Here is a 23496-nt window from a genome sequence, read left to right as displayed (position 1 = left end):
TGTCAGCGGTTGTTTTTACGTCACACTCTCTGAAGGGGGGGGGGGGGTGGACTCTGTGTTTATTTGTACTTCTACACTAATGAGGACCAAATCCTGGTGTGTCTTAATGGGTTTTAAATGCTTTTATGTTTTTTCTTCCCATTTCAACGCCCTTAAAGTTCCCTCCTTCATCTCTTCCCTCATCTTTCTTTACTCTGCCTCCTTCACTGACTGTTGGCTCTGTGAGCGTTCATGTGACCCAATTGCGCTGCCATTTTGGCCAGGACTCTCGGAAAGGAGATTTGGATCTCAAGAGGCCACCCTGGTTCAGTAAAGGTCACGTTAAAAAGAACAAAGGTAAGGAAAATCCACCAGAATGAAGAATCAAGGACTTAAAGCTAAGATTAGATTTAGGATTTGGTTTAAATTAGGACATGCATATTTATATAAAGTGTGTCTGTGTGTGTATTTGCACGTGGAGGGCTTTGGAATATTTGATATTATGCTTTGATGTTCAGTGGAATTATTGCACTGTCCTACTGACAGCTGGTACGTTCACTTTGAGTTATCATTTGACAAATTTCTGCAGTCCAAATTAATGACAGCTCAGAAATTATAATTAAACACAAATGACTCATTTAAGGTTTTGATTTACTTAGAAGATTCGTCTTTCTCAGGAAACTCTTACACAGGCCAGTATTATTGAGAGGCAAGCTGGGCTTAAACTCTCCAAAATGTACCAAATGTAATTCATAAATCTGTACACATGCACACACGATCTGGATATGGACAAGGACGCAGACATTTCAGGGAGAAAAGTGTCCAACAATGCAAAATAATTGGAATACCATTACACAAAGCAAGAAAGATCCTTAAGCGTGGGATTTCTAAAGATGCTCCTTCATTGGAAGATTAGTTTGGAGAAACTGACCTACAAACTAAATGAGAGTATCAAGCCAACCAGTGACAGACGTGTTGAACTTCCTCCTGCCTGATTAACAACCCTGAAACTGACTGGGGCTCAAAACACTCTACATTCAACTTAAATGTTGATTCAATCATTTTATATGTAAGTTCTGCACATATTTACCAAACTGTAGAAATATTGTGCTACTGGACCCAATTACAAGGATAAATGGGAAGCAAAATCCCCCAAATGAACCCACTTCTGATGTGCATTTTAGGGTGAAGATGAACATTTGGGTTTTGGTTAGCTGTAGTGCTAAGCCTGTAAACCTCCATCATGAGTATATCTGCATATGCGGGCGGAAATGTGTGTGTCTGGTGTGCATATAACTCTCTGGATGCCTCGTGTCCTCTGTGCCTGCATTGGCTGCATCCCTCCCCGTGTGTGATTACTATGTAAGGCGTGTGCTCGTACACGTGCGTGCATGTTTTACAAGGCGTTTCTCACATTGTCATTGGGTGCCTCGTCCTCTGTGGCCACCTGGATGCTGTAAGCCAGGAAGCAGAGGATAGCGCCAATCCACAGCAGGATGGAGAAGCCGCCAAACAGCTGACGACAGAACTTGACCCACTCCGGGGTGGTGGGGGGAGGGGTCAGGGCGTTTGGACCGTCCCTGGCCAGAATCTCCACAGCTCTGGCGTTGGTCAGGCCCTGAGGGGGAGCAATTTTTAGGAATGAATGTCTTTCTGCATGCACTGGGAATCTTATTACAACACAACGGCCCCATTTTCACCGCGGCTTAAAAAGCAATTTTACTGCTACAGTTGCAGAACATCAAGTATTCCCGCCTGGCCTATTTAACACCACAAGTATAATAAACTGGGTGACTCTTCTCATCTGAGTTTATTGAACATTTTTTCCTGATTTGGTGCCTAATAGTGTCAAGGTCTAATTTACAGAAAATCCATGTAAATGCCTGAAAAGCTATGATTTAAGTGTATTGTAACAACACACAAATGGTGTCTCTTTCAGGCTTCAGCAGGTTTTTGACATTTTTCCAGCTTCTGATATTTTTGGAGCATCCCAGCTTTTTTTTTTTTTTTTCCAAAATACTAATCTTAAAAAGATAAAATCAGTTTCACTACACCTGCAATGTCAAATTTAATGTAAGCAGCAAATGTGGTTACAGCGTAAAGACTTCTGTGATGTGTTTGTATCGGCCCGTTTATGGGATTGTAGGAGTTGCTGCATCAAAGTATGCGTGTGTGTGTGTGTGTGTGTGTGTGTGTGTGTGTGTGTGTGTGTGTGTGTGTGTGTGTGTGTGTGTGTGTGTGTGTGTGTGTGTGTGTTGAGGGATTAAAGATGAATAAAGCTCAAGGTGAGCTGGGGACGCTGTGGCAGATCTAACTTGACCAAAAAAAGGCCTGGTTTCAGTTTGGATGTTGCTTTTCCAGTTCAGGCAAGCAGAGATTACATCTCAACAGGAGATATTACAGCAACTCTTTGTTGTGTGTTTGCGTGTAAATGAGCGCTTGTGTTTGTGTGCCGTTACCCGCGTCAGGTCCACTCCATAGCGCTTTCCCAGATCATCCAGAGTTATTTTGTGGTCATCCTGCAAGGATGAAACGTTTTTTTATTTGTGCTTCAGTGGAACAGAAACAGTCAACAGAATCAGTGACTTTAATCGGCCGATAAACTTAATGTGAAGGGAATCTGTCTTTGATATAACTCATGAATGCGAAGCTATTATTCCACATTCAAGCAGTATGGCTGCAGCTGGAAAGGGAGGTTTAATAACTGACGGGGTAATGGTCAAATAGATCTTGCGGGTGTAGCACTGACGCATTACACACCTCCATCTCTGTGAAAAAAGACGTTATTCTCTGCTCCTGACATGAGTTCAGCCGCTTTATAATATATGACTCATCCTTCATGACGGATCAAACAGGTCAGTGAGTGACCTGCATGCCCAAGCAGTGCTGATCTAGAGGCGAGCAAACTGTTCTGCAGTATAAAAATGTGACCTTGTGCTTCATGTTGTGCTTTCTGGGTCCGGTTTGTTCTTTGGAGGCATGTTTGTGTTATTATTCCCGCGCAGCTGGCCAAATGCCACCTCGAGATATTTGGTACTGGAGCAGCAAAAACTTGAGCCACCAGCTGTCAGGACGGTGTCAGTGCCACAGAAGGAAGGGCTCCTTTCTTCTCTCGGCGATAAGACAGGGAGAAATCCACCGATTTCTTGGCCAGCTGTGGCCTCAGAGGACCACAGTGAAATGTAGCTGTGAGTGATTTGGCCACAATCACCGACATGCCCCAGTGTTCACAAACAGTTTGCCAGTTAGGCTTTATTTATATATCCCTACACCCAATATTGATCAGCCATCCTCTGGTGGTTGTTTATAGGATTTGTGTGGCAAAAAGCGCAGGAAATCGCAAAGTGAGGAAGCACATGAGGCCGAATGATGAAAGTAAAATACAGCACTTAATCACAAAACTACTTCTAAGTGTTCATAGCGTCCAAGGAATTTTCAGTCACAGGCCAACTTGGTAATTGACAAGAGCTGCTTTATCAGAGATACTGCATGCAGCAAAACTTAGCCCAGTTTTCATGGGCATCGCTTGGCTGCGTTTTGACAGCACCTCAAAGAGCTACAGCTCTGCACAAGACAAAAACTCTGCACTACACTGTTGGTGGCCCACAAATTATTCAGTGTGTTTCTGAGTACAAAGAAGAGCAGCCAGAGGGTGGTAGAGCAGATAGCAGAGGACAGCCTGGCTTAGAAGTCATCTGCCACTGACTACACTAAGCAGGTTGGATTGTCATTTTGTTTACGGGCCACTGTTTTCATTTACAGCCTTGTTAAATAACCTAGTGTCTTTGGCATAACGCTGGGGATCGTTTGGGAGCAGCGGCGATGGAATCAATCACCGTGCAGAGTGAGTGTGGGTTGGAGCAGTGACAGCTTGTTTTTCTTACCAAGGCCACCTCCTTCTTCAGCTCATCCAAGTCCCTGTCCTTCTTCCTCTTCCCTCCGTTCTCAGCGCCACACTGGAGGGAGAGAGAGAGCGATTACCATACATCAGGCCCGTAGGCCGTCGTCCCAAACCGCCACGGGAACTAAGTGGGAAAAGTCACATTCTTGTCGGCACATTGTGCGCAGCCATTTACATTCACAGCCACGTATTACAACATCAGTGAGAGCACAATGGACTTTGTGTACGCTGGTTCATTTCAATCTCCCGGCACTATTGGCAAACCATTCGCTGAATACGGAGGAGAAAATATTTTTCTCATAGCGCGAGTTCCTCATTTGTGCGAGCAAGAGCGCTTGTGTGTGTGTGTGTGTGTGTGTGTGTGTGTGTGTGTGTGTGTGTGTGTGTGTGTGTGTGTGTGTGTGTGTGTGTCACGAACAGTTGGAAGAATGGTGCATCATGGAAATCATCTGCTGCTGTCAGTCTGCTCTTAGCAGCACGTGTGCATGTCAGTGAAGGAGGGATACACGGAGAGAATGAGAGGAGAGTGTGAGCAAGTGACACAGTGAAAAAGTAATCAAAAAGAGCCAAAGAGGGAGCACAGAGCCGGTGGAGTGCCTGAAATGTGTCTGGCATAGCAATTTCCCCCCACTGTGTGTGAGGAAGATTACCAGCCTGTCCTCCCATAAAGCTAAATGGAATAGGCCTGATGGAGAGAATAAAAACAAAATTACGTAATTACCCAAGTAAACAGCAAGCCGGGAAAAAAACTTACTGAGGAGAAAAGCCATCATCGAGATGTTACTGTCTTTAAAAAAAAAAAAAAAAAAGAGCATTCTGAGATATCAAGCCCTGCAGACACGTTTGGAAACCTCAGTGTTTTTCCATGATGCATGTCCACGCCATATGCTGTTACTGTACATAAGAGAGCAGGAACAGGGAACACCACGCTCACGTTCATCCAATCAGCGCTGACAGGAAGAACTTCAGCGTAATAAAAAAACAAACAAACACAGAGATAAGAGCGCATTCTGTAAGATCTTACCCCTTTGCCCATGGTGGACGTCCAGACGTCGGCAGGTTATAATGTGAAGGACAGCACTCAGGGGCCCCGCCACAGCTGAGACCTCCCGCCCCCACTTGTGGAAGACACTGGTGGCTTTTTTTGGGCATGGCACCCCCACACCAAACATCCCATTCCCTCTCTTCTTGCAGCCTCCTGTTGGGGTAACCTGAGCCTCGCAAACCGCCCCTCCACCAGTACTCTGCTCCTATCCCAGTGCTCCTCTCCAACCAGGCACCCACCACCAAACACAGAGGGGGGCTTCGGTTTCTGTACCTGCACCTGCTCAATATGTCCCCCGCACCTCGACACACATGTGGGAGAACAACAACCCATCAGTCACTGCTGTCAGCACAACCACTGAAACCTTGCATTCCACACAGCATGCAGTAGCAAACATGATAATGAGGGACGACTTCGGGCCCTCAAGATTTGTCATGAAAAGGCAGCAGTGCATTCTGGATTCTGAGCACAGGCCGAGTCCTCGGGTCCGTCCTCGAATAAATCCTGTGCTGAACTGCAGAATCATTCGAGAACTGAGCCTCAAAGATGAATTGAGAGCATTATTTTTACTCCTCTGCTTGAATTCAAAGTGACTTGTGGCCAATACCAACGCTGGAATTCGCTTAAAGTCCAACATATTTACAACATAAGGCGGGTGGTCACCGCCGCGCCCACGCAGCAGATGCAGCGAATGATCCTGTGTCAGTGAAGCACCAAATGTCTTCTCCAGATTTGCCAAATACTTAAAGAGTTGATTTTGTTTGCGCTCTTCCAACGCTGCAATGCCTCCAACCCTGCATGAACTGTACACTTTGATGTATGTACGAGCCCCTGTAGTGAGCTCCTTTTCAAGGTGTCTTCAAATTTCTCTCACTAAAGGGTTTCTCAAGGATATGCTTGTTTGTTTAGTTGTCCTTGTCACTGGAGTTTAGCATACATCTCTGCCGAAAACGATGAACTCTGTATGCATAAAGCTTCTTACTGAAGTTTCTTATTTCACAGAGTAGAATATTAAAATATTAGCTGTGAGATAAGCAAGACAGAGTAATCAAACGGGTGATTTTAAACCTTGATGTGTCAAGAGGAGAGGGAATGAGAGTGCTAATGCCATGCTAAGCAAGTAAGCTTGCCTCTGACTTAAAGGGAGATTATGTAATTTTTGAAAGGAGAAATAACACAATCCTCCACTGAGAAAATAGCTCAAATTAATAAGCGATAAAACACACCCTTACAGGCCATAACGCTCAGGGGTCTTACTCCTACAGTGTCTAATACTTTCGGTCATGTTATACATATTTTAACACTCCACAGATTAACATTTCCAAGGTGTGAATACCACTTACTGGTGAGGATTTTGGAAGATTTAGTGTCTGCAATCTGTAATGACCACCTGTGGCTGCTGTTCACACCAGTTGTTTCACCTTTACGCCCTGAATATTTGTAAAACAAATTCCTTACTATCAGTCCGTTGGTAGAGACAGCTGATTATCCATCCTGAGGACACGCAGACGAATGGCCAGGAAGCAACACACACCTGTCGACTGCACCTGGAAGCAACACACACCTGTCGACTGCACCTGGACTGTCTCACTTTCCTACGAACAAAAACCTCACCAGCAGAATCATTTGAGCACACACTTCAGCATTTTGGGAAATATGCTTATTTGGTTTGTTGCCAAGGCGTCACACTTCACAGGAGGATATTAGCTTAGCCTAGCTTAGCATAAAGACTGGAAGTGGAGGGAAGCAGCTAGCCTGCTTCTGTTCAAAGCTAAAAAAAAAAATTGCTTTCCAGCACTTATAAACTCATTGATTGAAACATTTTCAATATTTGTGCAAATTTAGAAATGTGAAAAACAAAAAAAGACAATTCGTTGTTTTAGGGGGAGTTATGTGCTGTTGCTTGACCTCATGATGACATGGCTCGAAGAAGCTGTTCCTCAAGACAGTTCAACAGACTCCCTCTAAAACCATAAAACACTAGGATTAAATTTCTGTTTGTAAAGGAAATAATCAAGATACACGTTAATGAGTGAGCTTTAGCGGTGTGGCCAGGTGTGGCTAGCTGTTTCCCCCTGCTTCCAGTCGTTATGCTAAGCTAAGCTAATAGTCTCCTGGCACTAGCTCCATACTCTCAGCAAGAAAGCAAACGTGCACCTTCCAAAATGAGCTATTCCTTTAAAAAGTGCTCTAATCACATACATTGGACACCTTAAAGCCCGGATGTGTAGGATTTTCTGTTGGTGACTCCAAATGGCAGCATCCACAGTGTGGCAGGCAGCGGCGCCATCGCCCCCTCGGCCAGCCATTCAGGTGCTGTAGCCGAGCAGGTCAGTGGGCCTCGGACTGTGTGTGTGCATAACTGTCTGAATATGAAGCAAGGGAATTTCTGAAAAGGTTATGTATGCTCACTGAACCCAGCCCGCAAGTTAAGTCAGAGAAAATTAAGCCTTTCTGAAAATTACACCTCATTTTGTCACCCTGTAGAATATGAAAAGGTTGTAAATGGTCACTGAGCGTTTATTTTCAGTTCATCATCATTACTTTTTGATAGTTGGCTAACAAAGGGCAGAAAGAGGTGAAACCATTTTAGTCCTCACCTGCTGCCATGAAGCTGAAGTTAAAAATTTTAATTCCAAAAGCAAACTCCCTTTGTGTGGTGGTCATTGTCCAGCGTTTAAAACCTGCAGATTACATCCTCTTAAATGTCCTTATTGTATATGCAAATGTCTTCAGATAGCTATTGAGGCTCGTGCTATCCCATCATGAGTTTTGCTTTCATGGCGGCCATCAGAATATTCAAACATTTCACATGCTGGATATCTCATTTTGGAGGGGCTTTCTCCCTTTGAAAAGTTCATGAAAGTATATCTTGGCAGAGGCATTCGTGACAGATTTACACAATGCTCGGAGTCTGAAGCGAAAGAAAGAAGACCGCAGACGTTCTCAGCTGGGTTTACTTTGTCCTCTGTTGACGACAGCTGCGCTTGGGGCTTTTATTTTTATTTTACGTTCTCTTTACAACATATTATACAGAGTCATGAAAAGTTGTTAGCGCTCTGGAATTATCACAAGCATTAAAATAAATGTAAAAAAATGTAAGAAGCTCCAGTCATTTCAAATAAAGGAAGGTTATTGTGCAACTATGACTAATACAGTTCATAATACATACAAAAGACTTTTTTAAAGGCATTTTAATGCTGTCTGTCTTATGTCAGGTGTCTGTGTGGCTTTGCAGAAAAAAACAAAAACATTCTAACTAATCCATTTGACTGGATAGTTAAACAGCGACTAGTGAAACAGATCTCCAGTTTTAAAGATGTGGATTTTTAGCACCTCCATTCCCGTTATGAATTTTAAAGGAACATTCAAGTCTACTATCCACCCTGCATATCAAGCACGCAAATCGCAATCCATCTTTGGCTCAGGGTTGGGAAGGAGCACCTTTAAAAGAAAGCTCTGGGGAAGAGCAGGCTCTATCTGTAGTGATACATATGGATTTTTGGCTTGGCTTAACACACCAGATAAGTCCCTTCCTCCCAAAGCTTTCTCCCACAGCAAGCACCTTCCTCCCCTTTTTTTCTCCCCAGCCACATCTCGCTGAATCTGAGGCTAACCGAACCCTTATCCACGCCTCATCTCCTCTCTGACACCGCACGACAACCTCGATTTCCCTCCGTCTCGGAAAAAAAAACGTGCACCAAAGAGACAGCCACACAGTACCTTCAATAACACAAAAGGTCAGAAATATAATGACACATTGCGTCGAATGCAATTACATTTCTCCCCTGCCTCGAAAAACATGTTCTTACATGCGTACACATGTAAAAAATGTCTCAGAATACATTATTTGCTTTACTTAGGGTGACATACTGGTGGGTTTTTTTTTTTTGCTTTATATCAAATCTCATTTTAACAAGACACACATATACATAAAACACGCGTCGTATTTGCTACCGCAAGGGAGCTAGCTAGATTATAAGTTTCCGTTTGGCATCTTCAGTGAGGACTAAAGGCGGATTTCTGCCCATGTGTTTGCTTCCTTTGCCAGTGGGGGGCAGAGGTCAGCCTTTTGGCATTTGAACCAGCAGAAAAAAAGACAGTAAGGGGTCGGAGGAAGGGCTGGCAGGGGCCGTGCCTTTAGGGGAGGTGGCGTTTTGAAGGGCAAGAGAGAGGGCGTTTGTCGACCAATGGGCAAGACCGAGGGAGGAGAGAGAGATGTCCATCACCGAGTTTGGAAAAGAGAAGAAGAAGAAGGACAAGGAGGAGGATGAAGGACGGAAGAAAGAGGAGCAGAGCATTGAGCTGTAGGCCTGGCAGTCAGATAAGGAGAGGCTTAAAGAGTGGAGTGGATTGTGTACAGGCCTTTTCTGTGGGGGAATAATGCAGTGCAGACTCACTAGACGACAGGAGGAGGGAGAGATAAAGGAAGACGTAAGGACAGAGAGAAAGAAACAGGGGTCTGGAGGAGATGAATCCCAAGATGGGAGCAGAGATGAAGAGTGAATAACAGAGGAGTGAAGACAGCAGAGGAGGAGGCAGGGAGGGAGAGGAAGATGTAGAGAGAGATATCTCATTACCCGCACGTGCTAAAATAATTAGCCCGGGGGTTGGCGAGGACAGAGGCGCAGGCGGATTAGCTGCACCTAAAATAACTCTGAGAGCACAGAAGCTGCACCTCTTCCTGGTAAACCCTCTCGTCAGACTCCTGAGAGCGTCCGCCGGCCCTCGGGGGCCGTGACGTCATTCCAGGTTGTCAGTCGCCGGCCGACGACTCAACGGCGGACAGGCTCACGCACTCAGGCGTAAACAGCACAGCGGGCGCCCTCCACCCGCCCCGCTCGCCTCTTTCTCGTCCTCGCCCCCGCTCCCCTGTCGGCTGAAAAATGTGCAGCTGTTACAGTAAGCCCGTATGCTCTTATAGGGCCAGAAATAGCCCCCTTTAGCCAGGGCAGGGACACGGCGACAACCTCCATTAGCTCAAATGTGAGAGGATTGAATCACCCCGAGCTCCAGGGCTTGAACCTCTATCTACGCCGGCTGAGAGCAGGAATCATATTTCTCTCCCACTATCACTCTCCTCTCCTTCTCGCTTTTTCTCCATCTGAAGTCCGGAGTGCGCTCACAGCTCCGCTCAGTGTGTGTGATTGAGTCGTAAACATTAAGGGGGGAGATTCAGGGGACTCTAAACACAGAGGGATGTCTTTCGGGTTCCTCTTAAGGATGTTATGTGCGTAGTTAGGCCTTAAACAGTTTAACAGTTTGCCCAATGAGTGCATACAGCGTCTCCGATGAGACGTTGTAAAAATTATTCGACACGGTTGCCACTGATATAGTAGGACTATTCTTACAGCCAGTGCTGTCTTGAAAGAGTAGAGATAATGGGAAATAATGGGGGTTGCATCAGGCTGGGCAGAAAAGGAGGGAGCAGACTAGAGGAGTGGAGGCAGTCATGGAGAAGTCAGACCTTTATCTATAGGAAAAAGAAAAGGAAGAAAAGAGGGAAGGGAAGTGAGAGAAGAAGAGAAACAGGATAGAGCAGTTAGCATAAATCACTTCGGTAGCATGAATTAACAAGAAAGTCAGGAAATTCACAGTGAAAGAGGAAGAAGCGGGATAGGAGAGGGAAGAGAATGGAGATCAGTTTGAGGGGAGAACGCTGGAGTTTGACACGGCGCCTCTGGGAAAAAAAAAAAAAAAAAAAAAAGCAAATTGGCTTGTCCCCGCAGCTTGGGATTCGTGATGCGTATCGGACGCACTTGGAGAAAGCTTTTTCGGCGGATAGGATCACAATGAAAGGAACCAGAAAGGCAAAACCCGGAGAGCAGCTTTTTAGATTTTGTTATCAAACCCAGGCGTCTTAGGGTCTCGCTTCAAATGGCATATCTTATGACCTGACAAAAGTACTCGGGGTGGCGGTGGTGTAAGAGATTATCACGACATCTTAGATCTCGGCCCGTATAGCTGCGTCTGCCGTCATCAGCCTGTGACAAGAGCAGATATGATTTGACTCATTTATTCAGGGACTCAGGTTGACGCTGCAGTGGCTGTAAAGTAGGTCTGCTCTCCTGCTGTCCCCTCCGTAGGCTTCACACACTCTCGTCCTCCACGGCTCCCTCCCCCCTTGGCCTCCCCCACCTCCCTACTGCTTGAAGGTGAGCTGGTCGGCGAGGCGGGAGAGGAAGCCGAGCGGTTTGGACCCCCTTGTCCCGCCCTCGCCACCGGGCCCCTCCTCCCCGTTCGTGCGGGTGAGCTCCAGCTCGATGGTCATCAGCACCCGGCCCGAGCCGTCCTCCCCTCCTCCCCCCACCTTCTCTGTCTTTCTGACTACGGTTCGCTGCCGCTGCTGCTTGGGCTGGGCCTTCGCCGCCACCGCCTGGCGTACGGGCTGGAGCAGTCGGCCGACGAGCCCGCCCCAGCCCATCCCCAAATCCTATTTCTTATCCTTGCGTGACTCCTGCTTCTTCTTTTCCGAGGCAGCCGCCTTCACCTTGGAGGGGTCGGCGGGAGGCGCGGGGCCCTGTGGGGGAGGAGGGAGAGGGGGTCGGGGGGAGAACAGGGGAGGAGAGTCACTTCAGGAGGAAAGGAGCGTGAGGGAGAGAGAGACAGAGAGAGAGAGAGAGAGAGAGAGAGAGAGAGAGAGAGACAGGGCGTGGGGTGAGACGGGTGCGTTAGAGATGAGAGGATGAGACATGGGGTTAGCAGGACGGGTGGAGCTGTGTGAAGAGGAGAGAAAAAAAACATTTAGGAGGAGGAGGAGGAGGTGAGAGTCAGACTTAAAGAGAGACAGATAAGGGTGAGGAGGTAGAGAGACAGTCCTTTTAGGGGAGGGGGTAGCAAGTGAGGGGGGGCGGTGTCCAGAGCTGTAAGGGGGTGACAAAACAGGTAACCATGCGTTAGGATGGGACACAGTGACAGGCAGGCTCCATACACCTGTGACAACTGAGTGACAAATGATCATGAACACACACACACACACACATCAACACGCACACGCACACGCACACGCACACGCACACACACACACACACACACACACACACACACACACACACACACACACACACACACACACTTCTTTAAATTTGATGGTGTTTGAGGCAAAATAACGCTCATGTCCTCCTTCAGTGTCACAGCCAGAAGTCCTCAGTAAGTATTAACTGAACAATGTGTCGATGAAAATGTTAAAACTAATAATAAATTAGGCTAAACACTCTATGATACTACATTTCAGCGTGTACAGCACAATGAAATGAAGTCATCAAAAGGCTGAAACCATGGTTACACATGACCAAGATAACTCAGCGTGACCTCCATAACCTCCTCTGAATCACTCACATCGTTCCTCACATCTAAAACTTGTAACTTTATTCTTAAGATCAGATTTAGTGTCATGCTAACGGTCATGTTACTGTTATTCAATTTCTGTTTCTTTCCTTCTTGTGTTTCTGTGCATAAATTGTCTAAAAGCGCATTCTGTGAAAATGCAGTGTCTTATCAGGACGCTACTGAAAAGGAAATATTGCATCTCTCGGGGCCCGACCCTGCTGACAATATAATTTCTTCTGAACTTTTACTTTTCAGCCGAACCAAACTTTGAGTTCAACCCAGACACCTGTAGTAGATGCTGACTGTCCTGCAGATCAACACGTGTGTGCATAATTTAGATGAAGAGGGTGTGATGCTCCATTTACAGAGGAGCTACATGGAAATATTCATCCACAGATCGTACGATCGGGCTATTAAATAATAATTAATATTTTCAAGGGAGTAAACGCTTAGCTGAAGATCTTCTACAGCATTCTGCTGTAGTCGTCGTCAGGAATAGACCTGCTCCGCTGGCTGTGTGATATTTTTAAACAAAGGCCGACATAAGCTTCAAACACCCATCTAACTAGTTTATATAATTCAGCCATTCGCTCCCACTCATTCTGTGTATTGTCTGTGCACTGTCCAAAAACATCTCTAAGGAGGAATCTATAAAAGGAAGAGGAGGGAGGAGGAAAAAGGAAGTAAAGTGAGGCTTCACTTGAGTACAACAAATCCATCAGGAAGGACTGGACAGAGTGGAGATAAGGTCAAGGTAACACTTAACTTTACAATAGCTGCATTCCAGTGCATTAACCTGCGCGTTAACCTATCGGAAAGCATCACAAGTGCAAGATAATGGTCTGATGGGGCTTAATGAAACTTCAGCCATACAGTATGTAATGGTTTTCACAACACTGCGTACTTTCAGTGCTCTTCCGCAGGCTGAGCTGCAGGCCAGTGCGCGGTTGTAAAGTGTTACAGAGGAGCGAATAACAAGCCTGCTGGAGTTTTCATATACTTCCTCTGATACATCAAGTTAGTCAGCGGCGGGAAGCACACCAGAGGCCGCTTCTACCCGCCGAAGCCTCCACTAATAATGCCCCACTGATTGCATTAGAAAATTTATCATCTTTAATTATGCTCTGTGCAAAAGCAGCACGCACTCTGATAAGACAGCAATCAGAGCGGGCGCTGCGACCACCATCCGGCTCGGCGGGGCAGCTGCACAGCCCATCCGGTGTCATTACCTTCGATCACACTTACATTCTCTCATACATCATCGCATTGTTTACCATTATGCATCCCACGGCACGCTCGGTTTTTTGGTGCACTGTGTTGCAGAGCGCCCACGCTAATGACAGGGCTGCCTCGTAAACACACTCAAGCCTGCTTCGGCAGGATGCAGAGCCACCTTTGTTACAGGGGCTGCACACACTTCAAAGGGAGTGTGGGTACAGTGGCGAAACAGGAGGGACCGGCGAGGAGGCAGACAGGTAGGTAAGTGGCTGCGTCCCCTGCTGCATACTAAAAAGAGACGGTGACAGGTGAGGAGGGAGATTGAGAGGTAGATGAGGAGCGAGAGGTAGTGATTTTCTGTCCAGAACCGAAGCCGATCGGAACCCAGAAGACCTGAGGAGGGAGAAACTGGAACTGGAGAGAGCGAGGGAGGGAGGGGGGGAGGGGGGGAGGACGAGGCAGGATCGACAGAGCGAGAGAGGGAGTAGAAAGGGAAGAGGAGAGGGGGAATTACAGACAGATCTCATGGTCAGCGAGGAAGTCAGAGGAGAGGAGGAGGAGGTTGCAACTGAGGAGAGGGAGACAGGGGACCGGATAAAAGGAATGTGAATTAGAGAGTGAGGGAGGGAGTGAGGTGAAGTGGGGGATGGAGAGAAGAAGAATGGGCGTGCGTGCGTGCGTGTGTGAGTGCGTGCGCGTTCAGATCGATACCGAGTGCACTCAATTATCATTCCAGTACAGTATGTGTATGTGTGTTCATTCCTGTGAGCTTTCTTATGTGTGTGGCTGCGGGGTAAACTCCTCTCCCACAACTCCACCTAATGGGGAGTAGCACACACCACAGGGTTCCTTTGTCTCTCTGTCTCCCTCCCTCCCTCCCTCCCTCGCTCCCTCACCCGCAGCCTTTTGGAGATTTGCAGTGCAAGCCCAGCAAACGGGGAGTAACGAAGATGGTGAGGCTGATACAAAATTGTGTTGTGTCAGCACAGCCTCCTAATAAGGGCTATTTGATCAAACAGCCACTTATGAGCCCACTATAAAATCCCATGAGTCCTCTGTGTGTGGCGGAGCTTCAAGAGGGAAATAAATAAATAAATACAAATAAAAGCTAAGGGAGTGTGAGCTCAGATGGAATGGCTGCTTTCTGGCTGTATATTTCTCTTCCAAGCCGAGACTTGCAGGAGAGTAACTGTAAATGACAACATTGTCAAATATTTCAGTGTCCTTTTGGCGGCGAGTTATTTATTCATATATGCACTGTCACCCGCCGCAGGCACTTGAGAGCAACTGACTGCAGCTGAGGAGTAACCTGACAATCATACGACAGTAGAAAGGGAAGAAGAAGACAGAGGGAGGAAGAGGAGCTCCAGGGAGGCGAGAGCGAGCGCAACTGTTTGAGGTAGGAGGAAGGGTTGGCCCTCGCCGGTGCCGCCCTCTAGGTTTGAGCCACAGGGGCAACGCAGCACACTCCTACCCGCCGGCGGCAGCCTGAAGCCACCGCCGCCGCCGCCACCTCTTCTTTACATTAGATTCCACCTGTGGCTAAATGGCTCTCTGTCACAATAACACCTTTGATCTTCCGCCTCTGATATCTCTGCACGTCTCTCATTTGAAAGCAGAGTTCTGATTCAGGAAAACGCCTTGAACTCAAGTCCCATGACTCCCCCCCCCCCCCCCCCCCCCCATTATCAGCATGCAAGGCGTATAGTCGATTACAATACACCCCCGCAACCATCCAGCCCCCACATTACCACGGAGTAATCAAACAGAACTTGCCCTGGTGGCTTGTATTCACAAAAGAATACAAGCCACCAAAATGTCTGATTAATCCACCACTTGAGGCTATCACGCTCCCATGAGGGATAGAGGGAAAAAAATACCCCAAATCCTTGGCGTGCAGCAGTGTAAAACCACTGATAACAGCCCAGACCATAATAGGCCCAGTGATTTTCATTTGACTCCCAGTGAGCGAAATCAGCAGCTCCTGTCCATCTCCCCACTGCGAGCAAATCAGACTCTCCATTCAATACAGCAACAGCATTAGGGCCGTGACACGGCCTCGGCCATTTCACAGTGGCTGGTTTGATTTTTGCCCCGTGGCTGTTTACTTGCGCCGTGCCGCTCGGCCCCCCCGGCGGGAGCTGAAGGAGGGGCGAGGACCACAAGAAAGAGCGAGGAGGAACGGTACGAGCTTTAAAGCACCTCAAAGGCTGAGATGGCACTGGAATTTTAACAGCTTGAACACTGTTATTAGTGCTTCTCGGGCAGACTTTGAATGGCATGTTATTTTGTTGTTGATATGTTGCTTGGAGGAGGAGCCGGCTAAGTGCGCGGACATATCGGAGCTGCTTGGACCGCCACCGGGGAATGCGATTATGAAACCGTGCCGTTATGCGCTGTCATGTTGGATGTGTGCTATTGTGTGGATGCAGAGCAAAAGAAGAGGTTCCTTTTGACAACACGTTTCCTGAGCCCAGCAAATATTCAAGCGCTGACTGCTGTTCTAATCTCTCCGAAAGGACGTCACTTCACCATTTAGCGGCTGAATATGACAGCAGACCAAGCTGCTGTCAACCGGATGTGTGCGCGCGATGGAGTGTGTGAGGAGAAGAGGAGGAAGAAGAGGAGGAGGAGGAGGAAGAAGTAAGGGGTGTGGAGGAAGGAGAGGAGGGAACTTGCCTGTCTCTGCTGTGATCCCTCTTTCTTTTTCTTGCCATGTTTGCTGGAGGGGACAAAAGAAAGACAATGTCAGGATGTCGAATCTATCTCTCCCTCCAGTGGTCACAGGGCAGCATTGCCTGGCAGCCATCATAAAGAGAACATCAACTTAATCTACTGGCCCTGTCTCAAACACAGCCCCCAAGCGCGAGACGCACTAAGATCTCATGTGGTTGAATAGGTATAAGCAAGATGACGGATCCGTCACCGTCACGATCCGGTGGATTATCCGCTCACACACCTCTGCTTCACCACTTTTTATCATCTTGCTTTGGACCTACGCAGCACTGATTGCAGATCAAATCTGACTGAGAGATCATTATGGGTCTCTTTCCGGCCCACTAGATTCAAATCTAAACCTCGCACTCCTAACCACATCAAATCGTGGCACGGCAGCTACGCCAGCTTGGCCACACAGGTGTCGGTGCCAGGGATGGGCTCCGGCCTCTGCTCCAGTCCCTGGCACAGACCCGGCTGGCAGAGCGCCGCCGGCCACAGGCCGGTCACTGACCTGACACTGAGGCTGAAGACGCGGCGCGCCACCAGGAACCTCATCAGGTAGTAGATGACCACAATGAGCACCAGCAGGCCCAGCACCACCCCGATGATGGCTCCGGTGATCACACCAGCCTGGATGGGCACTGTGGGTGGAGGAGAGAGGAGCGTTAGAAGGTGGAGCAGAGACGATGCAGAGAATTTTAGGATGAAAAGGAGGAAGAGAGGAAAGCAAGAGGCAGAGAGAGGTTTGGAGTGCGAAGAAGAAAAAGGAAGGTGTGAAGAAAGAGAAACTCAGATGGAGGTGAGATGGAGAAGAAAATATGTTGCCAAAGGAGGGAGGAAATGAAGGGGAGAAGAAAGCCGGGAAATGAAGCTGGAAGGAAAGGGAATGAGAGATGAAGAGAAACGAAGAGCAAAGGTAAAATAAAGGTTGAATGAAAGATGAAGAGAACAAGAGGAGTAGAGTCAGAGAGGGAGGCGTAGAGGAGGAGAGATAAGGTAGAATAAAGGTGAGAGCGGGGATAGAGCAATGGAAGGAGAAGGGGCGAGTCGGTGCAAGACGATGGAAAAGAGGGAAAGAACAGAAACGGGAAGAGGAGGCGAAGAGGAGGGGGAGGAAGGAGGCAGCGATAGCAATCTCAAACAGAGGGAGAGATAAAATTGTAATTGATTTCATTTAACGGGAGGCGCGAGGAATTCTAAACGAGGCAGTGCGACGACCGGTCTGAACAGCGCTCGCTGTCGTCTGATGCACAGCGCAAATTGAGATTAATTTCAGAGTTTGGAATGATTATAACAACAATTGAGAACAGTTGGCTTCTGACGAAAAAAATAACCAAAATATGCCATATGGGCTCAGCGGAAAGCTAATGAGCAGACACAGATGTAAGACAACGCCGGCATTAGACTTTACATAGTGGGGAATTTGATTTTGCTGAGAAACCCCCCCACAGGACCCCTTGTACTCCCTCCCATCTCACCCTTCTCAAAGACCAGCAGGCGGACGCTGGAGGGCCGGCCCACTATGTCAGGGGGGTTCTTGGCGTCACAGGTGAAGGTGCCGTTGTCGCTGAAGTCCAGGTTCTTGAGCAGGATGGAGCCATCGCGGCGGCCCGGGTTCCCCACAAACTCCAACCGGTCCCTGAATGGGCCCTTGTTGTCGACGTAGGCGACACCACCAGTGTAGTGGAAGATCTGTGGAGGACAGAGAGGACGTTGTACTGCTGATGTGGTGTCATCGTACTGAATTTAGTCAAGCATCTGACTGTTTTCTGTGGTTGTTATACGGACATGTGGCATTTGCATTGCCTTTGTGGAGGCTCACTGGCTGTTGCTCCCTGCAGTGAAAACCATATTTTACAGTCACGTACAGGATCATGACTATGAAATAGGAGTCTAGTCTGCACCAACAAGTCGGGCTGGGTATCACTGTACTGAAGCCTGTCAAATCTGAAAAGCTGAAATCAAATCGGGTCTTATTTATAATCTTGGTTACTTGTTCTCTGATCAGAGTTCCTGATTTATTCCTGATTTCTTATCTTAGAAATCTGACAAGGCAAACTAGATGCAGCTGCAATGAAACAGCAGCATTCAGTTGTATTTCTGTCCACCTGATGAACCTCCATTCATTGTTTTAGGGAACATTTCTGACGTTTAAGCTGTGAAATGCTCCAGTATGCTCACATGCCAGCTGCTAATTTACCTTTCTGCTTTTCTGCTTTTGTCTTTGTTGTTTTTCCACTGAAGCAGCTGCCTTTTGCAGCTGAAATGACACTGTGAGAGTGTGGAGTTTGAACTAAAAAAGTAGATTTTTGGGGCCAGAAAACCAAAACAATGAGCTGAAAGGCACTAAAGACACATGCTAATGACACATTACACTCATCTGAGCCATTGTTAATATAAAACATTGATTAGAGAAGCTTTCAGTGAAAGTTTTGTTCATCTTAAATTCTATCATTTCTTTCAGTTATTGAATGGCATCCTTTATTCTGAACTGTGGCATTTTTTTGTTATATTTCTAAAAGAAAGGTATTGAAAAAAGTGCTGTTTTAGTATTTTGCTGCAACTTTGAACAATATTGAGCCAGACTAAACGTCCTCTAAAATGAGATGACAGCCAAACGTAAAGCTGATTGATTTTGGGGGGAAGCCTAAATGGGCAGAGGAGTAACGCTGGGGTAAGCAGGGTGAGGTGTGGATGAGCCATCCAGGCATTATACACAGACCTTTATATGATTTGAACACGACAGAAGCCAAATACAACATCTTGAAAGGACAAATGCACCATGAAAACAGACAGACGTATGAAACTGTAAATCCGTCCAGGCGGGTAAAGAAATGAACGACCGGAGATAAGTGGAAAAAAGAGCGGTGAAATCCAGTTTCAAAGTGAGGGCACTGCAGGAGACAGATGAAAGCAAAGGAGGTGAGGGGAGGAGATAATGAGAGAGGAGGGCAGGCACAAAGAAGGCAGGGCTGGGGAGGAGGAGATTAAGGGAGGTGGACAGAGGGAGGCGCAGTCAGGACGGGGAGATAGAGAGATTAGAGAGATGGCAGGACGATAAGGGCGGGGAGAGTGAGATTAAAGAGCAGGTGAGGCAGCAAGAGGAGTGGGAAGATTAGCTCCTCTGCGCTTGTTGTTTCCTCCTATAAGTTAATACATGAACGCTGCACCTGAGCGCCGGATGACATTTTAGATATTCACACATTCATCAGATTAAACCAGGATTCCTTCTGATGATTGCAAACATCCTGTTGGGCTCCAAATTCATGAATCTGTCCATCCTGTAGCCAAAACGGTCGCGTTTGAGATCCTGATATTAAAAAATCCAAAAGCGACACCAAATTGATTGTTTTTTTTAAGAGTTTAAAGGACTTTTCGACCCACAAATCACACCATGTGACATCAGTACGCCACCCCCTCCCCTGACTAAGTTTTTGTTCCTCTCGTGCCTGGTAGGGGTGGAGACGGCGAAAACAAAAAGTCTTTTGGCAGGAGATGCGGCCATTGTTGTCGATGGCTGCGAAAGACGTTTTTTATTTCCTTCATAAACATTTACTTGTAGCTTCTTGTATGTGAGAAAAGAGGAGGGGATACTCCTTTTGTGTACCTCCCCTTATGCCAAATATGTGGCGCTTTAGCTGCTAAATGCTAAAGATCATCGTCACTAACTGTGTCTGACGCTTGCTGCTGGGCTGCTAGTCCACAGTGGGTTTATCAGAGCTTTTCCACTCAAACAGCTGCCTGCTGCAGATGAGAGTGACTCAAAGCAGCAACCTTGCAGGTTGTAAAACCGAAACAATGATCTTAAAGATGAGTTTGTTCCACGACAATCTCATCAGTGCAGCGTTAATATGGATGTGACTCACGCTGAATCCTTGCCGAGATTCACTGATTGCTCTGTGACAGACACAACAGCACATTTCCTTCACAGGATGATGACACGATCAGTTGACAGCGCACGCGTCTGGTGTCACACTTACCACTTCATGCAGCAGTGAGTGTGTGTGTGTGTGTGTGTGTGTGTGTGTGTGTGTGTGTGTGTGTGTGTGTGTGTGTGTGTGTGTGAATCTGTGCCTTACGGAGATGCTGTCCCGGGAGCCATCGGGCCTGTATGTCCAGGAGAAGGTGACGTCCTCTGAGGTCCAGCGCCAGGAGAAGAAGGAACAGGACAGCCGGATGTCAGAGCCCACCAGGGCATGGCGCTCCCAGCCGGTGTAAATCACTATGGCCTGAGACTGCTCAGGCACTGGGAGACACGGAGCAAGAAACAGTTAATTCCCAGCAGTCCACACCACCACGAGACTGCAGGGCTTCAGTGTCACTTTGGGTTACAATTGCCTTTCGTACAATAACCTGCAAAAGGTTTGGGAACAGATAAAACCATGCATGCACAGCTGTCTGCAAACAGAGAAAAATACTGCAAAATCCTGGTGGACGTGGTCTTGTTTTGTTATATATTTGGTGTAAATACTGGCATTTCTTCTAAAGTCGCTACAACCCTGAACCCTTTTCAACCCCTACTGTAATCACGAGACATAAAAAGCATCCCCTTTATCTTTGACATCAGTAAAATAAATCCCAAATACGAAGATATGTTCCCAAACGCAGAAGATAAACTGCACACTAAGCAGTGTCAGAGCCATCACTGACTCAGACGTGCACTCAGTAAATATTTGGATTATTACTGGAATATTGGTGCTGGTCTCTAAAGTCAAAGGGGAACATCATTCTCTCCATTAATATGGATTATGTTGGCTTAATCATGGGCACTGTTTATGCTTGAATAATATTTAATGATCGATGTTAATTTGGTTTTGGCTGCAAAATCAATATTTTACTTCCCTGGAAAATGCACTCAGCATCTCAAACAGCCACCAAAGCCCGTGGGAGCCGTACACCCCTGCCACTCTATCATCAGCCGGAACATCATTCCCGTATCGTTCAGTTTCACTTAAACTGTGCGAGTGGGCCACCACGAGCCCCTCTCACAGCCACGCTCACACTAATGACCCCAAGTGTTCTGGAGCTTTCTGCCTCTTTTAACACCCGGTGAGTAAAGTTCACGTTTGACTGCGAGCGTCCTTGAGCGAGCGCCGTCCGTGCAGCCAGCCCCCGCAAAACTTGTCAATGAAATCAGGGCTGACATTTTTAATTAAAATTGTGCCAAAAAAAAAAAAAAAAATGCAAACATCTGACAGGATGGGAGCAGAGAAAGCAGTCGGCTTGAGAGGGAAAAACTCCTGCCAACACTCAGTCTACATGTCATAACATTAGCGCTCTAACTTGGCAACCTACCTGCTTTTTAAGAGGAGCACAGATCCTCTTTGAAAGCATTTATATCATGACGCACCTGATGAACAATATCCTCCACAGGTCTCCTGATGGCTTTAAATTAAATCAATCAGTAAATATTTGGATATTAATTAAAACGTTTCAGTGTTAAGCCAGTGTAGAGGGAGATTCATTTCAGTGAAAGATGGATTCAATTCGCTTCTGAGCCTATTGACCCTTTTTTTGTTATCACCACGTCCATCGTTTTCAGCTGAGGGCTGAAGAAGAAAACCGAAAAAGCCCTGTTCATCACATGCTCACTTAACCTTTAACCTCACATCAGTGCAAAGCTAATTTCAACATCTTCGCTTTCAACGGATGAAACTCAGCGTGGGCTTCTTCGAGACCTCGTCAAAATAAAACTTCAGAAAAGCTGAAAGGAGATTCAGTCTCTTTTTACCTATTCCCAGGAGGACGACCGACGCCAGCGCCAAAAACGTCAGCATGGTTTCTGGCTTGTGTGGAGCTCCCAAAAGACCGATGCCGCAGACCTGACAGGAGTCGGTCGAGGAAGAGTCCCACTGTGGAGGGAGTGTGAGTGGAAGGAGGAGAAAGAAAGAAAGAGTGGAGGGGTGCAGGATGCCAGGACAGAGGGCAACAGGACAACAACAGAAAACCCACTGTCCCTGGGTTTATACCCAACCACACCCCTCGCCCAGGCTCGGCCCGGCCCATTCCTCCCCTCTGCGCACCCCCACCACCACCCCTCCTGTCATCTCTCACTGTTTTGTCCCTTATAGAAACAAATCACAAGCATTATGGTTGGAAGTGAGAAGGCGAAAGGCACCTGTGCTGTACAGTAGCCGGTGAATCCACGGGGCAACAAACGGGCAACTTGGGGCGAATTTGCAGACTGTGCAGCATTACGCCATGATGAGTGTAATGCGTTAGATTAGACCCTGTGATTGAGCTGAGAGGGGACGCTAATCAACACTTGGCATCTAGGCACAAACAAGGGTGCGCGACGGGGAATCGTGACCACCTGCATCCCTCTGCATGTGATCACTGCTCATATGTAAATATTACACTGGGAACGGTGGGAAGCTGCCTCGGCCTGTTTCTGCCTGCTTACAGCGGAGGAGGAGGGGGATGAAGGGGATCCTGCGGCGAGGTCATTCCAGAGCTCTCTCCTCCATCCCCGTCCCCTCACCCCTCTTTCTCCTCTGCCTGGACGTTCACCCGGTCCGAAGCCAGCGGCCCAAACAAAGCCGCGACTCTTTGCTCTCCGTCCTCCCTCTCTCCAGATTCCTGTCGTTTGCTGACGTCTAGCACTTGGAGACAATGGAGAGAGGGGGGGACAGGGGCTGACTGGTGTTTGCCCATCTGTCAATGGCGCTTTCTTCCTCCCCGGCCTCGTTTTCTCCTCCTGCCCAGACAAAGCTGTGCATTCAAAGTGCAGCGCCCACTCCTCACTTTTCCAGTAAAACAGATAGCGAGTGTGGGGAGAGACCGGCTATATATAGATGGGTTGATATCAGGACGGGATGAGATGAACAGAGAAGACGGCGGCAGATGCAGGGAGAGAGGAGAGCCGGCGGTGCGAACGAGCAGACCCGCTGGGGTGGAATTTCTGCAAAAGCCTCATTTCTCAAGGCCCCATTCCATCATTTAGTCACTTGTCATAAATATGCATTCATTTAGCCGCTGGCATAGTAATAGTGAGTACATGCACAAATTAATGGTCTGCGGTGTTCTTCCAGCTTCAGCAAACACACAAGCCGGAATCACTTATTCTCAACATGAAGTGTAAATCATATCAGTCATGATTTGACTCCTCCCCCCCACCCCCCCACCCCCCTTGGGAAGGTGTATATGATGAGAGCGTAAGAAGAGGAAGCACTCGACGAGGATGTCCACTTCATCCACTTCACGTTGGTATTTCATTGAGCCTGCTTATCCAGCTTTCCTACGCTGAAATCTCCTTTGCGATGGGGCTCTTGGCTGAGGCGGCGGGGAAGTGTTCCGCGACAGATCG

General features: G+C 47.4%; 2 protein-coding genes across 5 annotated transcripts in view; both read right to left on the bottom strand.

The window, feature by feature from the left end:
- Positions 1-4976, bottom strand: part of atp1a2a (ATPase Na+/K+ transporting subunit alpha 2a) — a 32270-nt gene extending 27294 nt beyond the window's left edge. For both annotated transcript variants that reach the window (XM_070973759.1, XM_070973760.1), the window contains exons 1-4: positions 4905-4976; positions 3864-3935; positions 2439-2498; positions 1394-1597 (exon numbers count right to left, since the gene is read on the bottom strand). In XM_070973759.1, coding sequence (XP_070829860.1) covers positions 1394-1597; positions 2439-2498; positions 3864-3935; positions 4905-4916 — 348 coding nt within the window. In that variant the 5' untranslated portion in view covers positions 4917-4976. The remainder of the gene's footprint in view (positions 1-1393; positions 1598-2438; positions 2499-3863; positions 3936-4904) is intronic.
- A 2900-nt stretch (positions 4977-7876) lies between these two features.
- Positions 7877-22134, bottom strand: mpz (myelin protein zero). 3 transcript variants are annotated; one of them, XM_070973777.1, is made up of 7 exons: positions 21922-22125; positions 20270-20436; positions 17669-17882; positions 16702-16831; positions 16152-16194; positions 11416-11445; positions 7877-10398 (listed from the first exon to the last, which is right to left on the bottom strand). In XM_070973777.1, exons 1-7 carry the CDS (start codon positions 21965-21967, stop codon positions 10387-10389), a joined length of 642 nt encoding a protein of 213 aa, XP_070829878.1. In that variant the 5' UTR covers positions 21968-22125; the 3' UTR covers positions 7877-10386. The 3 variants fall into 3 exon arrangements, with proteins under 3 accessions (XP_070829878.1, XP_070829881.1, XP_070829879.1); XM_070973780.1 differs by having other exon boundaries at positions 7877-11445; positions 21922-22134; XM_070973778.1 differs by lacking the exon at positions 11416-11445.
- Between the last annotated feature and the right edge of the window lie 1362 nt (positions 22135-23496).

The sequence above is a fragment of the Chaetodon trifascialis genome, chromosome 11 (assembly GCF_039877785.1).
Source record: "Chaetodon trifascialis isolate fChaTrf1 chromosome 11, fChaTrf1.hap1, whole genome shotgun sequence".
NCBI lineage: Eukaryota > Metazoa > Chordata > Actinopteri > Chaetodontiformes > Chaetodontidae > Chaetodon > Chaetodon trifascialis.
This window is presented reverse-complemented; position numbering and strand designations above follow the sequence as displayed.